The 17,575-nt window shown below is 41.0% G+C and overlaps 1 protein-coding gene across 1 annotated transcript in view; it reads right to left on the bottom strand.

Moving 5' to 3' along the window:
- ANKUB1 (ankyrin repeat and ubiquitin domain containing 1) overlaps nt 1–17,575 on the bottom strand; it is a 49,929-nt gene that overhangs the window by 20,792 nt on the left and 11,562 nt on the right. The window contains exons 3-5 of the mRNA XM_011972773.1: nt 14,444–14,660; nt 4,848–4,962; nt 1,448–2,386 (exon numbers count right to left, since the gene is read on the bottom strand). Coding sequence (XP_011828163.1) covers nt 1,448–2,386; nt 4,848–4,962; nt 14,444–14,660 — 1,271 coding nt within the window. The remainder of the gene's footprint in view (nt 1–1,447; nt 2,387–4,847; nt 4,963–14,443; nt 14,661–17,575) is intronic.

Here is a 17,575-nt window from a genome sequence, read left to right as displayed (position 1 = left end):
CATGTATCTGTTGATAAAACAAATCAGTATTTCCTTTCTTGTTTATAGCCTTATTTTAAGATGGACTATGCAGTTTTTTCAATTAATAACTTTTCTAGTATATTTCTAGAATTTTTGGTGATACATTCTAGTCATTCTAGTCAGAGATATCTCACAAATTACAAAGATTGAGGCTACTGAGCTATTAAGTGTCTTCTTCTATTGTCAACCTCACTCTGTTGGATATTGAATTTTGCGTTTTACAGCCCAAATTACTCTCACCACAAGGTGGCAACAACTTAACTGAAATAAAGTTGAGCTGAGTTAAAGACCAGTACAGAAAAGCAAGTAAAACAATCTAGCCTTCTAGCCTTGTTTTTTCTTGCCTTCTCATTATGCTGAATAAGGGGAAAAGTCACTCATAAATCTATATTTCTAACTGTAATATTTGCATCAAATAATACCTTATAAGTAATGGATGGGATCTAAACTCTAATCAGAGAGTTGTGTACCTGAAACATCTAATTCTGATACACTTTCTTATCTCTTTAGATGTGCTACGGATTACTTTTTAACTCACTGTAAATATTAATGTCAATTCTAGCACCCTGTCCAATACAGATCTCACCCCACCTGTGCATCTTGCCTAGTAAGTCAATTCAAGTGTTTAGTCATTCAATTTGTCATTAATGTGTTCCTTTCTTTCCTCGCATTTTTGTTATCATCTAGTTTTCTATGACACTTTTGATGTCTCCCTCCCATATTTCAGTTTTCTCTCGTTCCCCTCTAATTACAATTAATTTTTTATTAGCTTAGAAGAAGAGGAAGAGAGAGAAGTTGAAGAGGAGGAAAAAGAAGAAACATTAGCAGGCTAGGCACAATGGTTCATGCCTGTAATCCCAGCGCTTTGGGAGGCCAAGGTGGGAGGATCGCTTGAGCCCAGGAGTTTGAGACCAACCTGGGCAACATGGTGAGTCCCCATCTCCACAGGAAAAAAAAAAATCAACCAGATATAGTGGCATGTGCCTGTAGTCCCAGCTAATTGGAAGGCTGAGGTGGGAGAATTGCCTGAGCCTAGGAATTCAAGCATGCAGTGAGCTGTGATAGCACCACTGCACTCCAGCCTGGGCAACAGAGCGAGACCTTATCTCAATCAAAAAGGAAAAATAAAAGCAGCAGCAGCAGCAGCAGTAAGGGACCTTGAGAATTGATACAACACTTTCTATTGTGTTTCTTTCCCTCCTGAAAGTTTGAGGAGTAAAGTACTGCACAGATTGGATTGGCCAATAATATTAGTTCATTTTGTCCCAGTCATGAGGCTAAGATGAGGTCCTTGAAGCTGGGTATTGATGCATTAGAACAACTTGTATTACTTTCAGTGGCATAGTAGGGCATTATGGAGCATTCCTTACCCTGGACCTGCCTTATAAAAGGTTTGCCCTTTGTATGTTTAAGGGGAGAACGTTACCTTGCCACAGCTAAGCAGTAGATCGCGTTCTCCCTTGGAGTCTTCCCACTGTGCTCTGAGAAAGATGAGAAGGAGGACTTCAGTGAAAAGTCAGCACTGGGTGTTGCATAGAAAAACGATGGATGTGAATATCCCACTCTTGAAACTGGAGGGAGGGGGACTTGGGGAAGATATGTGTTTTTTATGAGCTTTTCTTTTTTCCTTGCTGTGGCAGTAATTTTTTTCTGATCTTGTTGTTGATGTTTTTGTAATTCAGAGAATGTACTTGCATTCACCAGTGGATGAAATTTGAGGGCTTGTTCTCTTGTGTCCGGCTGTGAAATTGCCAAAGGACTCACAGGTTTGCTGCTTGCAGTTTGTTTGCTGAGAGATGGTAGCTTGAGCAAGATGCTTTGTGAGTCACTGTTCCCAGCCTTATGCCAGCTCTTGGAGGTCATTTTTGGTTTGGTGAAACCATCCACCATCACAGTGTCTCCAACTTTTGCCCCAAACACCCTTGCTCCACAAAACTGGCTTTTATGAAGACTGTGACTCTGAGCTCTGAGGATCCATTGTTTTATTTTAATATAAATCCTCATTGGGACTGAAATTTTCGGAAAAGAAACTGTGGACCACATTTTACTGAGCAAATATAATACACAGTCTTTATGCTTGTGTTTGAACACAATGGTCAGGGGAGTTTGTCCTGCTGCATTTTTGCATTCCAGGCACAGCACGCTGCAGTTGACAAAGGCCTTCAGAATCAACAGTTGGCCTGCTTCTGCGGCTGCATGAATGGGGCATTTAGAGACATCTGCATGAAGGGCTTCATGGCACCATGCTCGATAGGGGTGAACACCGACTGCCTCGTGGGGCCGCGCACCCTGCTTCAGGGCCCATTCAGTGAGTTCAATGTACCCACAAAAAGCAGCAATGTACAGGGCTACCCTTTTCTGATACCTAAATGAGTGAAACAAGTGGGGAGGGGTGTTTAGAAAATCAGCAAACAAACAAGTGTAGTTACGCTAAATGCTCATGAAATATTCTAGCTGAAAGTTTATTTCTTCTTAACTTTTACCTTAAAATGTTTTTGGAAAAGGCATATAGTGATATACAGGTTAAACTGCACAGATCCTGCTTATACACATTATCCTACTATGCACATGTAAATAGTTTCCCTGAAGTGGTCGTCTTTTTTATAAAAATTAAATCCTTAGGAAAAATATCAAGCATGGGGAAATACAAGGAGCTTTTAAGTCTGACCACTTACATTCTCTGAGCTCTTAGATTTTATTTAAAGATGAAGTCAAGTGTAGATGGTCAAGCACATGAACACTAGAGTTAAATTGTTACGATTCAATACCCAGTTCTGCCCTTGCTATTGGAATGACATGGGGCAAGTTTTCTTCCTCCATTCCCTGCCAGACAGAGTCTTACTCTGTTGTTCAAGCTAGAGTGCAGTGGTGCAATCTTGGCTCACTGCAACGTCCACCTCCCAAGTTGAAGCGATTCTTCTGCCTCAGCCTCCTCAGTAGTCAGAATTACAGGTGCGAGCCACCACGCCTGGCTAATTTTTGTATTTTTAGTAGAAACAGGGGTTTCACTATGTTGGCCAGGCTGGTGTCAAACTCCTGACCTCAAGTGATCTGCCCGCCTTGGCCTCCCAAAGTAATGGGATTACAGGTGTGAGCCACTGCGCCCAGCCAACATGGGGCAGGTTTTCTGATCTTAGTTTCTTCATCTGTAAAATAAGATTAAAAATTGTCCACCTCATCAAAGTGTTATAAACATAGAATGAGGTAGTAAATATAACACAGTGTCTACTATAAAGTATTAAATAAATATATACTATTAAAAGTAACAAAGCAACACAGCTATTTCTTTGGAAGCAGAACATGGAAAAAATATCACTATCCCATAATAGAAATCAGTGTAAAATATTAGAATATTTTATAAAATTGTAAAAGCTGCTCTTCTAATCCATCACTTCACAGAGCCCTTAGATCTCCTGATGTGTTGGCTTCTACAAAACATGATTAAATCACCCACGAGGGGACACTATTCTAAAATACTATTAAATTAAACCTACAGATTAGTGCAATTGTGTATTTGAGAATCTGGTGGCTGTATTAACACATTAAAATGACCACATGCCTCTCTGAACCAACCCTCCTCCTGCCCCAGCTATACCCGTTACACTTTATGTATGGCAAAAGTGCGAATGCTGGTAATAAATGCAGTTTGAAAAATTACATGTGAGCTTAGGAAGATGTGGTCAATGTTTTCAGTCAATTAACAAGTGTTTTCTTAAAGAATAACTGAATGTGAAAGTGGCAAGATATAGATGCCCTTTGACTTATGATAGGGTTATGTCCTGATAAAAACCATCATATGTTGAAAGTATCATAAGTCTAAAATGCATTTAATACACCTAATCTACTGAACATCAAATCTTAGTCTAGCCCGCCTTAATTAGCATACAGTTGGGCAAAATCATCTAACACAAAGCCTATTTTATAATAAACTGTTGAATATTTCCTGTAATTTATTTAATGCTGTACTGAAAATGAAAAAGAATGGTTGTATGGGCACTGGCAGTTTAGTTTCTACTGAATTGATACCACTTTCACACCATTGTAAGTTGAACAATCTAAGTTGAACCATCGTAAGTCGTGGACTGTCTGTATGTGTTCTGATAGCCTTGAAAAATGTTGCTGAAAGTCTCATATCTAAACCAAATCGAAGTCACCCATTTAATCACAGTTGACCTTTGAACAACATGAGTTTGAACTGTGGAGGTTCAGTTTGGCGATTTTCTTCCACCTCTGCCACACCTGAGACAGCAAGACAAACCCTTCTCCTCTTTCTCCCCCTCAGTCTTATTCAACCTGAAGATTGAAGACCTTCATAATGATCCACATCCATTTAATGACTAGGAAATAGATTTTCTTTTCCTTATGATTTTCTCAATATTTTCTTTTCTGTAGCTTACTTTATTGTAAGAATATGGTATATAATACATATACACAACATGTGTTAATTGACTATGTTATCAGTAAGGCTTCTGGTCAATGGTAGGCTATTAGTAGTGAAGTTTTGGGGAAGTCCAAAGTTATATGGGAATTTTCAACTGTGTGGGGAGTTGGCATCCCTAACCCCTGCATCGTTCAAAGGTTAACTGTAGTTAGTATTTCCTGAGGAAAGTCTATCTGAATCGCAAGACTGTCAGTCCTGATGGCATCCCTGCTGTTTTGTTCCAGCAAATATGTAATAATAATATTTGGTTGAAACATGCTAAGTGGAACTGGCATAGAGCAGCACCCCAGCTGTAGAGTGAGTGAACTGCAGGCTTAAGGTCTGATGGAAGTTTAGTAAAAAATTACAGCACTTGCTAAGTTAATTTAACATTAATTTCTCATACTTGAGTACTGGTCCTTCTTTTGATAAGTAACGTTGGACTTTAAGTTTTTGTCCGAGGATACAACCCATCAGAAATTCCTTCCATCCATCCCAGACGTCCAAGCGAAGTGTTGTGCCTGTGGATCAAGAGAGGTGGTTTATGGTTCCAGTCCAGCAGTGTGGTTTGGGAATCCATAAAACTTCTAATGATAGCTTTCCCCAAACAGAGGCATGAGCTAGATGCAAAATGAAAAATAACCTTGAAACAAGGAGACAGGGATGCTATTTTTAGCATAGGCCATTATTGGGGCTTGGAAAAGCTGTTTAGTATCTGTGCATTACCATTTTCTCATCTGCTCAATGATTGCAAATAGCGTTGAAATATTTTTTTGCAGCTATCTTAAAACAGCCTTGTGGAGATTGATTCAATGCTGCTGTATATATTACCAAGTAAACTAAAGTTGTTATATTGGAAGAGAAAACTAAGGACCTGTGGCAGGACAAATGGCCTTCTGGAGCCTTTAGCTTATGAGTGGGCTGTGAGGGAGTTGAATGATGCTCACCAGCTAATTTGCTTGTTCTATCCTTTATGAAACATGAGCTGTTCTCTGTTACAAACATAAAAGTAATTCACTGCTGCTGGAGAACTTATCACTGGCTCCTCCGAAGTCTACCCTTTCTGTGATACCACATTCCCTTTATCCTTCAGGCTGTTTTCCAGGGATCTTTCCTCAGCCTTCTGCTCTTCTCAATTTACACACGTTTCCCTGGGGATTAAACCCAGCCTTCTCCCTATGTGGTCCAGCCTAGTTCTCTCTGCCTCATTCATTTATTATGGCCACCTTAACCTTTCACCTGTCCTCACACCAAGTCTACTCCCATCTCAGGACCTAATGACTTACAATTTTTTGCTTGAAACGATCTTCATCTAGATTTTCACAGGACTGTGTCCTTTTTATTCATCTTTCACTTCAACCATAGCTAAAGCAATATCTGCCATTACTACCTCCTCACCTTCATTACTTTGTATCTCATGATGTTAACTTCTTTATTGCCTCTGTCATCAGTACTTGGAATCATTTTACTTGCTTGAAGATTTTTTTTTTCATGCTCCCATTAAGAAGAAAATTCCTTCAGGACTTGCCATGTAGCCTGGCACTTGGTAGGTGCTCCCTAAATACTTGATGTCTGATTAATTGTCAATCTTAGTGGCGATGATGACTTCGTTGACCACCCAGGTGTCACTGATTCCCAAGTCCCAATCTCCAGCCCAGTCTCTGCTCCAGCTCCAGACTCCCCCTGCTGGCGATATTACCAATGGTGGGATTGCACTACAACCCTATCATTCCAGAAGACCACTCATTATCTTTCACCCAACCTGCTTTTTCTCCTACATTTTTTTTTTTGTCAGTGAGTGGTACATCTATTTTGCTACCTAAGCCATATATTAGAGAGTTTTTCTTCATCCTTCCCTTTTTTTTTTTTTTTGAGACCGAGTCTTGCTTTGTCGCCCAAGTGATTCTCCTGCCTCAGCCTCTCAAGCAGCTAGGATTATAGGCCACCATGCCCAGCTAATTTTTTTGTATGTTTAGTAGACAAGGAGTTTCACCACGTCGGTCAGGCTTGTCTCGAACTCTTAACCTCAAATGATCCATCTGCCTTGGCCTCCCACAGTGCTGGGATTACAGGTGTGAGCCACCGCACCCAACATCCTTCCCATTTTTTTTCATGTCCTACATCTGAAGAGTTGCTTAGGCCTGACAAGTTTACCTGATCAATATTGAAGAACATCTCAACTCCTTGCCTCCATCTCAACCAGCGCTGCCCTATTTCAGACCTAGATAATCTTTCACCTAAATCTACTTTGAGATGCTCCCAGCAGCCTCTGCTTCTTTATTCAGGCCTCTGCTCAATGTTGTCTTCTTTCCTGACCAGCTATCTAGATAGCCTCCCATCAGTTTACTGCATCATTTATTCCATTTTCCTGCCTTCTTTTACTTCGTAGCTCTTAATCTCTGCTTAAAATGAGAAATTTTTCTGTTTGCTTGATGGTGTTTGCCTCCTCCACTGAGATCCAAGCTTCAGGAGGGTAGGGACACTGCCACTGTGCCTGCTTTCCACAGTGGTGCCTGGCTTATGGTGGACACTCAGTAAGTATTTGTTGAATAAAGTTCTGCTGGACTCCCAAACTTCTTCTGGCCATGCTCTGCCCTCCTAACCGGGCAGGCTGGCCTGCACTTCCCTGTGCACACCAGGCTGTTTCTGGCCTTGGTGGTTTCTGAACTGTGCTTATCTTTGTTGGCTGAGATTTCAGAACACCAGTAATCTTAGAATCACAGAGTGGTGAAGATAGATCTTAAAAGACCAGCCCACTCAGCAGCCCCCTTTTATAGACTTGGAAGCTGAGGTTCAGAGATAGGTGACTTGCCTGAGGCTTCTCAGCCAGCAGGGAATTTCCAGAATTCCCTGGAATTTGTCTTTAGGATTCTTTCTAATGCCTAGAGAGTTTTCTCCTTTCAGTTGTCTTTCTGATTATTTCCTTTCTGCTTCTCCTCTCTTTTCCTTCTTGTTTTCTCTCTGCACACACACAACAAAGGATATCTCCCTGCCAGTCCCTCCCTTACTGGACATTCTATGTTATAACCTGCAATCTTGAAATGGGGCTCTTCCTCTGTTACTCCTTACTCTGGTTTGGATTTCTTGACCTTGGACTTGCTATTCTTCGTGAATTGATTCCTATTTACGTACTTGTTTACTTATAGGCCTGACCTGCGTTACTACCCTTATCCCCCTCACCTGCCTCGATCCTCATCACTTGGACCTCAGCTAGGAGAGTTTACTCTCCTTGCTGGAGAATTCTGGAATTATTCTGTAGACATAAAGTAGTGGTCCTGCAGCTATTCTGTAGGAATACCTTGATAAACATTTTCCAAAATATGGACCATACTTCCTACAATAGGTTAATTTTCTCTAAAGCTTCTTGCTGTACTTAAACCTTCTCACAAAATGTTTAATTCTCATGGACTGGAAACAAAGGACTTTAAACACCACTCCAAGTGCATTTATTTTATCTCTTGCTGAAATGATCTACGTTTTTAGTTTATTGTGAAAATCACTCCCAAATGAGCAGTAGAAAGCTTTAGCCTGGCCCCGTACCCCAGCCTCTTTAGTCCTCCACAGCTGAGGCTACACGGTCTCCATTTGAAGGACCAGCCAGCCCCAGGTCCACAGAACAATTCCTGTAGGAGGGAATTTATTAAGATTTTGACCAGGGGCCCAGTGCAGTGGCTCACACCTGTATTCCCAGCACTTTGGGTGGGAGGATTGCTTGAGGCCAGGAATTTACCAGCCTGAGCAACACAGCGCGACCCCATCTCTACAAAAACTAAAATAAAAAGATGTAGGCCAGTAACTCAGAGGGTTGGTAAGAAGTCAGTGTTCCTGTTCATCCTGGTCAGATATTCTTGTCACTTCTGTTCCTCCTGAGCAAGTCCCCACTTTGTGCCCTATGTTGTAAATCCCAATATTCTACCCTACCTTGTGGGTTTTAAGACTAAGGTTCCATTTCTGAATTTCTTACTGTAAACCCTAATCTCTGGGGTTAGATTTCTATCACATGTTATCAGAGCCTCTGATGTCAACATCACCTTATCTAGTTTCCTGCCTCTTGTGTCATTCATTCATTCATTCATTCATTCACTACCTTGGTGCTATGGTTCACTCACCAGGTTCCTGCTGGATCTCCCTGAGGGTCACCCTCTGCCTTCCTTGGCCTTACCAACTGACAACTGCAGACAGACTTGCCTTTTCCAGGACTTCCACCAGAAGGACTTATTTGAGGCTAACCTTCCACTGCTAGATGTCTATAGATGGGATTTTCCTGGCTTACCTGTTCTCCGGATGGTTGCCTACCCTCAGAGTCTCAGCTCTCTCTAGCCCTCTTGCCTACTGCTAAATGAGACCTGATTCTGAAAACTACAGAGGAGACTGTACGATTTAAATCTCCTTAACATTGATGGGGCACCTCCATCAGGCCCTGCATTTTGTTTCATTTTAATTCCCTGTCTAGTAGCAAATATTACAGGTGTTATAACCGTCAATTCAGTTCCTTGCAATGAAACAGTCCTGATAGTGCTCAACTTTTGAATATCCAGAGAATTTCTAAACAAGTCAGCCAGCACTGTTTATTAGATTATCCTTTCACCCCTGTTGCTTTGTAATGCCCTCTTTGTCAGATATTAAATTCCTTCATAAGCTTAGGAATTCTGTTGGGAAATAGAAATTTACTTGAAAAATGCTATATTGCTCCAGAAAATACAACTAAAACCTATTACTGAAGAGAGAGGAAAACTAATAAGCTTTAGGGCCCCTTGCTGTCTTCTATAGAGCCTTCTAATGTTCTTGTCTTAGTTTTGGATTTTTTAAAAGAGGACCCACAAAACTGTGTTAACTTTACAAAACCTGAATCTGTCCATTCTGTGCTTGCAAACTTATCTACTATGCCCAGGTCACACCGGACAGCAGATGGCAGCAACAGTGCCTATTTAGGCAATCATCCTCAACCTCTCCACATGTGGCCCCTGACTCCCAAGTTTCTGGATTCTTCATTCATACCCCAGGAGTCGATCTATGCCTATCTGATTTGGACTTTTTCTTCCTGAATTTGGAAATTGTTTCTCTGGTTTGAGCTTCCTCTGATGGAAGAAATAAAATAAAACATTGATTAGAACTTAAAGGTCATCAATAAAGGCATACTGGTTTGGCAATATAAATTGTTAGAAAAAACCCGATCCTGGGTGTATGATTATCATTTGGTAGCAGTGTGACCTTGATCAGATCACTTAACTTCTCTGAACTTCAGCTTTCTCATCAATAAAAGGAATTAAAATGGCACCATAGGTCTCCATGAGCCTAAAGGTTGGTAAAAAGACCCTGGAGCCAGCTCAGATTTCAGAATCTGAGCTGACACAACCCTGCTCCTGGAATGGTTTCTCAGGCGCCATGTGCGCAGGCAGCCACGAATACATTCTATGAGGTGTTTATACCAATTGGTATCATCTGTAAAGAAAAGGCATTAAGTCATTCACTCATTTGTTTAGGTACTCCTTGTTTCAGAAAGGATGAATGACAGTTTATGAATATATGTGAAGTAAAAACAGAATAACAAGCACATAAGCATGTAGATCAGCAAGGGGAAAGCAAAAGCCAGGGCAGAGATTTCAGAGCTAGAAGCCGGGCTAAAATGAACACCTGGTACCATATAGGTTGATGTAAGACTAGGGGTGTGTGTGCGTGTGTGTATGTCTGCATGTATATGTATGTATTGGACCTATGTGATGTGCCACTAAGCCTCAAGTCACAAAATCACACATATTAGGATATATTTATCATGATAGATTTATGATAAGTTAGTCATTAGATGTTCTACCACCAGAATTCCCTTATCCCATCGTTACTTATCTTCTTCTTAATCCCTGAAATCTTTCTTTCTCCATCTCCTTTATTAAAGCTGCTCTCTCTGAGCCCACCAAAGATCTTTAAAGCAAATCCAAAGCTTTTTTTTTTTTTCTTTTTTAATCTCAGAATTGTCTTTGGACTTTTACCAGCATCTTGAAAACAGTCTCGTCATCTGTTGCATACAAAGTTCCAGTTCTCCTGACTCTGACAGCTTTCCGTGTCTCGTTTTCTGACTCTTCTGTATGCTTGCCCTGACCTCAGCATGTCCTGAGTGCCAGCCATTGGCCCTTAAGATGGCCCTTAAGACGTTCCCTTCTATATTTACTCTCTGAGGAATGCACCCCTTACAGGGCTCAGCCTCCACCTACATGCGCAGGATCAGTATCTGCTAACCCAAACCATCAGTCAAGCACGAACTCCATGTTTGCAGTGAAGGGAAATTAGAAGACTTTAGTTGTACTTACAGCTTTGCCACTAACTGGCCAGCTGAGTAACATTTTTTTAAAAAGTACTCTCTGAGTTTCCTCATATCTAAAGCTTAAAACCCAGAACGTAGCTCCTTTCCTCAATTTCCCCACCACTGTCCTAGTGTGAGAACTTTGATTCTTTCCTCTACTTAAATGTGATCTAGGTCCAGGCGTGTTAGCTCACTCCTGTAATCCTAGCACTTTGGGAGGCCAAGGTGGGTGGATCACTTGAGGTCAGGAGTTTGAGACCAGCCTGGCCAACATGGTGAAACCCTGTCTGTATTAAAAATACACACACACACACACAAATTAGCCAGGCATGGTGGGATGCACCTGTAGTCCCAGCTACTCGGGAGGCTGAGGTGAGAGAATCGCTCAAATCCAGGAGGCAGTGGTTGCAGTGAGCTGAGGTTGTGCCACTGCACTCCAGCCTGGGTGATGGAGTGAGACCCTGTCTCAAAAAAAAAGTGATCTAGCATGATGTTCTGTCCTGTTCTGCCTTCTGTGTTTCTCAGATTTGTCTCTTCCACTGCTAAAGAAATTAATACTGGGATTATCGAACATGCCAGTAATTGTATCACCCTGCCTGCAGGCTTTCCTCACTCCTTTCTATATTTCATATTGCTTGCTACCAGATCAAACCTCTCCTAGAACACTCCTGTTCTAGGCTGGGTGCAATGGCTTATGCCTGTAATCCTAGCACTTTGGGAGTCCAAGGCAGATGGATCACAAGGTCAGGAGATGGAGACCATCCCGGCCAACATGGTGAAACCTCGTCTCTACTAAAATACAAAAAAATTAGCTGGGAGTGGTGGTACATGCCTGTAGTCCCAGCTACTCAGGAGGCTGAAGCAGGGGAATCGCTTGAACCAGGGAGGTGGAGGTTGCAGTGAGCTGAGATCATACCACTGCACTTCAGCCTGGCAACAAGAGCATGACTGCGAGTCAAAAACAAACAACAACAACAACAAAACAAAAAACACTCCTGTTCCAGAAGGTGGAGGGCTCTGGCTGCAGCCACAGCAAGAGTGAGCTGTGTTCCCTCACCTTAAGATCCTCCTCTTTCTGCCCTCAGCTGTGTTTGCTAGTGCTCTCTGGAAGGCTCCTCCACTCTCCAGAACAGTCTCCTGCTTTCTGTCCGTCCCTGGAATGTCTTTCCTTCCTCCTCTCAGATGATTCATAGTTCCCACATCTTTGTGTGTTCCAGCCCCACTTTCTCCAGAATGCCTTTCCTACATGCCTTCAGCCCGCATTGAGCTGACTTATTGGATTTTAACTGAGTGTGTATACATGTCTCATTTCTATCACTTTACTGTAAAAACACCCAGAGTGCAGAGGCAGCTTTGTAAATGTTTGTATGAGCTAGTATGTGCAGTGATTAATTGAGCTACTTAAATCTTCGATTTTCAACCTGGACATGACTGCTTCTCCAAACCCTTCTGATTTTCCACTGCCTCTGGAAAAGGGGCCAAGGTTCAACTCCTGATAGCAGCAGAGATGATTCATTGACTAGAAAGAGAGATCCTGTACAAGAAGCTGACCAAGGACTTTCTTTACCTTCTAGTTTTAAAAAAGGTGAGCTGGCTACTTCAGGAATACTAGTTATGCTTTAGGTAAAGGTATGAAGCATATGAAACAGGCCAAAGAGCCCTTTCTCCCTTCCCTTTGAGGTCCTCTGATGCCCTGTGTTCTCATGGTGGCCAAAGCAGCCTACTCAGGTCATGCTTAGACCCTTAACCTTATATCTGAACACCATCATTTCCTAAAGTTCCTACTCCCAAAGGGTCATTTTAAGGAGTAGGTATGTTGTCCTTGACACACACTGAGCAAGTAATTTAATCATTCAGATGATTTACTTTTTTTCAAGTCTATAAAAGTTGGGGTTGGGTCAATTCAAATTATCTTCCAGCTTAAAACATCACATTATAATCTGAGCCTGAAGAATAGTCATCCAGAGTTTATTCTAGTTTTGTTTCATCCTTTGGTACTTCATTAAATAACTAGATTATCAGTTGCTTGGGGACAAATGCCACTGTGTGCCCTTCCTTATGCAAGCCCCCATCATGTTCTAGGCAGGGTTCAGCTTCCAGCAAGCATGCAGAGCAGGTATGTGCATTATAGCAAAGTACTCTGAGGAGAAATTGTAGAACTTCACTTCCCTGATCAAAAACAAGGAAAAAAATTATGTTACAGTTTTGAGAGCTTTAATTTAAAATAACAGGAAAGAATAATGCTAAGCAAATATAACAGTCAGGAGAAGTATCAATAAATGCAAATTTAGCAGTTATATAAAGCAAAACTGCTTAACTAAGGATACCTACAAAGCCCTATGTATATGTTGGGAGAACTCAAATTTCACTGCAGTGTTATAATACAATGTCAACTAAGGATGTGCTAATTGTCAGCAAGGATTCATTTACTTCAAGTAATAATTTCTATAAGGTTCCAACCATTTTTTAAAAATGTGAAATGCTTCGTGAACTTGTGTGTCATCATCAGGTAGGGGCCATGTTAATCATCTCTGTGCTGTCCTATCATTTTTTAGTATTCTTAAAACAAATCTGACAGCTTTTTTCTTTGTCTTATTGATGTTTGGCTATAGTAGACATGACCTGGAAGTACAGATTTTTTTTTTTCCCTGAGACAGGGCCTCGCTATCACCCAGGCTGGAGTGCAATGGTGTGATCACAGCCCACTGCAGCCTTAACCTCCTGGTCCAAGTGATCCTCCTACCTCAGCCTCCCAAGCAGCTGGGACTACAGGTGTGCACCAACACATCGGCTATTTTTTTTTTTTTTTTCGTACAGATAAGCATCTCACTATGTTGCCTAGGCTGGTCTTGAAGTACTGAGCTCAAGTGATTCCCCCCTCCCTTGGCCTCCAAAAGTGCTAGCATTACAGGTATGAATCACTAGTTACTACGCCTAGCCAAGGTATAGTATTTAGAGAGAAGTTGTAATTTGTATCAGGGATAAATGCTATTCCACTAAGGCATACTTTCAGCCAGTATAGCATTGGTGTCACATTGTTAAAAAGATTATTTTAATATAACCAGTGACATTTTAAGATGAAATTGCCCAAAGCAGGGTTCAGAATAGCATGTATCATATGCTGCCTTGCATTAAAAAAGGGAAAAAGAATATGTACTTGAACTTGCATTTATACATGCCCAAAGTGTATTTTGAAAGAGAAAAAGATGAAGTGGTCTGAGTTTTGCTCTTCCACGTTGAGGATATTAATGAATCTGCTTTGAGAACAAGACGTGACAGGGCTATGAGACCCTCCTTATTTCTTAGTCTGTAGACCCAGACCCAAGAATGAAATGTTGATAATTCATATCCACACTGAACTTACAGAGGTTTCCATTTAGAAATAATGCCTCCATTTGTTCAGATTTAATCTGGAAATGGTTTTGATTGTAAATCTTCAAAACAATAATGGTTGCCCATGAGGAGGGAACTAAGTGCTTGTAGGGCCAGGAGAGGGAGGGAGACTTACCACTACACATCCTTTTTCACTTCTGATATTTAAACCATGTAAATGTATTAACTGTTTTAAAGTGAATATGTAAATAAAGTTAACAGATTGTATATAAAAATCCTAGATTTCCATTTTCTCTTGAAAAGCTGCAAAATCTGGTATCAAAGGACCCTAGTGCCAAATGGTAGCTGATATCAAATATACTGGGCAGTACCAATATCAGTCTGGTAGTCCTTGAGGGTGTTGCAATCATACATCTCCAGGCCCCTTGGGGTTCGGAGACAGTAGACACTCACAGGAAGGCCACATCTCAGAGTTACCAGTGTTCTCAGATCAGACACTGTTTTATCAAGAAGGGAGATGCTCTCCATTATTGGCATTGTGTCTTGAGTTACAGCATTGAACACGTATAGAGTAGGCTTGTCTTCTTCCTGAAGGGAGAGAAAAAGAGGGAACTTATTGTCTGGAGGTTGGGATGAGGGCCAGGCATTTCAGGGGGTAGCTTTGAGCACCTCTAGCTCCATGACATGGGTGTTAATGTGAAAGCAATAGTCAGTTAAGTTCTCTGCCTTCTGGTCTGAGTCTAGCTCTTATATCCTGAGATATTAACAGGTCCCCCTGTTTGAGTGAAGTGAAGAAGACTTGGAAAGGCTTTGAGATCCTTTGACTTCTTAGTCTACAGACCCAGATACATAAGAGTGTTGATAATTTATATCCATCCTGTGCTTATGGAGGTGTTAGTTTAGAAAACATTCCTCTGTTATGCCGCACTTTAATTTGGAATACTGTGGATTTGAAATCTTCAGTCAATTATTACTATTATTATTTTCCTGAGAGGTTATTCCTGGCAAGTGGAACTGAGTTGAGAGTGGGAGGGGAGTGTTTGCTTATCATTTTGTGCTTTTCATTGTCTATATGGTTTGACTATTTTAAAAGCAACATATATTTACTTTTATTATTTACCTTTCTTTTCTTTTCTTTCTTTCCTTCCTCCCTCCCTCCCTCCCTCTCTCTTTCTTTCTTTCTTCCTTTCTCTCTCTCTTTCTTTCGTGTGTGTGTGTGTGTGTGTGTGTGTGTGTGTGTGTGTGTCACTATGTTGCCCAGCCTGGTCTCAAACTCCTGGGCTCAAGTGATCTTCCCACCTTGGCCTCCCATAGTGTTGGGATTATAGGTGTGAGCCACTGCGCCTGTCCTACTTTTACTATTTAAAAAGGGAAATACTAAATATAGGTTTAGAAAAGTTTCTTTTGTTTCTTTCATTTTGTAATCTAAGTAGGAAAGCAAATAGAACTGAGATATCTGAAGTAGAGTTAAGATGGAAAGTTTGAGGAAAATATGAATCCTTCTGTTAACAACAGGTTTAGACAAGTCAAACCAAAACTCAAAATACAGCAAATAGGAAAAACGGGAAGCAGGTGGGGAGGAAAAGATTATTATCATTTCCACTTTTCTCATGAAAAATGAAACTGACTTTACTTCCTCTTTAGCAGATTCAGGACAATTATATTTTTCTGCAACGGCCTGCTGTTGGGTTGGCGGATGTCAGTGCATGGCGCTATCACGGAATGCCCATGACAGCAGTACTCTCTCAGAACCTGGTATCTGGCCTCCAGGTTCTTCAAGGGGCTCCAACCTGTCAATGCTGTCTTGCCCCTCCTTTGCTTCCTTCCTCTATTTTTTCCATCAGAATCCCTCTCTAGTTTCTCCAGGGGCCCCTGCCTCCTGCAGACTTATAATACATTAAATGCATTCTCCCCTCCCACATAACACATAGCAGTAATATGGTCAACATGCAGACCTTTTTGAAAAAGCCTTTGAGGAGTGGTGTTACTGATGAAATTTAAGGCTACAATACTTTGATCTAGGGCCCATTTCAGTGACTGAAGTGATTAGGAACAGGTTCGGTCCCTCTGTGGCTGCGCATAAAGCCAGATCAGCAAGCTGAGCTGCCCACCAAGCCTAAAGTGCTTAGAACAATTTTTCATCATAGTTTCTCATAAACCCATGAAATACAAATTTAAAGGACACAGGATTCACCCTTTCACTTTTGCCATGCCGTGCTTTCCTATGGTTCCATAAAGCAAGTATCTGTTCAAGCTAATGTAGGTAATATTTATGGGCAGGCAGAAATTCCTATGAAAACTGAATAAAAAGATAGTGGGAAAGAGAAAAATTATATTTTATATAATAGCTCTTTTTTATTTCTTTAAAAATTCCTAATTCATATTTAGAATTAAATGCAAATAACAAATTAAATGCAAACAAGTAACAAAATAAATGTAAATAGAATAACATGCAAACAAAATAACAGAGTCCCAAGTCACTCTTTAAAAAAAAAAATTTTTTTTAAGAGTCTAAGGCTTGCTATGTTGCCCAGGCTGATCTTGAACTTCTGGGCTCAAGCAGTCTCCCACCTCCTGAGTAGCTGGGGAAAGAATTCGCCTCCATTCCCAGCTCTCAAGTCACCCTTAAGTTAACTAGGTGTATGAGGTTAGATAAGTTGAAAAGAAGCTTCTCAGAATATGAATAATCATATATTTATGTCTATAAAGATAAGCATCTATGACTTAGTATACATATAACTGACTCTGGAACAAGTAATAAGGGAGAATTGCAAAGTATCTAGCAATCTTTTTTTTTTTGAGACAGGTTCCACTCTGTTGCCCAGGCTGAAGTGCAGTGGCACTATGAGAGCTCACAGTAACCTCAAACTTCTAGACTCAAGCAATCCTCCTGCCTCAGCCTCCCAAGTACAGGCACTCGCCACCACACCCAGCTACTTTTTAAATTATTATTTGTAGAGACAGGGCGTAGCTATGTTGTCCAGGCTGGTCTGGACCCCACAGCCTCAAGCAATCCATCCACCTCAGCCTCCCAAATTATTGGGATTACAGGAGTGAGCCTCTGTGCCCAGCTGATCTGGCAATCTTTAGATGAAAATAAAAAGTGCAAGGAAGAAAATATTACTAATTATTAATGAAGCCAGATTCTTAAGTCTCAAGAAAATTAACACCTGCAAAGTCTGTTCATTTTTCTTAGCATTCAGGAACTTTTTATCACATAAATAATAAATGTTGAATCACATCCCAGGCCTTTTTAATCCATAACGTAGTTCTCATTTTACTTTTTAAACTCTACATATTCACCTTTGTATAAACCTTGTTTTTATGGGAAAACCCATTTTGAGTTCTAGTGAGGCACATTGGTTGTCGATACTTCCTCATTTGGTTGTATGACGAGGGAGTAGGTAGATGTCAATTAATAGCAACTTGCTAACCCACCTTATCCACATAAGAGAAGGCATCTCTCTACCTCTCTCTCTACGTGATACTCCTCCCCAAGTATT

The sequence above is a fragment of the Mandrillus leucophaeus genome, unplaced genomic scaffold (genome assembly GCF_000951045.1).
Source record: "Mandrillus leucophaeus isolate KB7577 unplaced genomic scaffold, Mleu.le_1.0 Scaffold130, whole genome shotgun sequence".
Classification (NCBI taxonomy): Eukaryota; Metazoa; Chordata; class Mammalia; order Primates; family Cercopithecidae; genus Mandrillus; species Mandrillus leucophaeus.
This window is presented reverse-complemented; position numbering and strand designations above follow the sequence as displayed.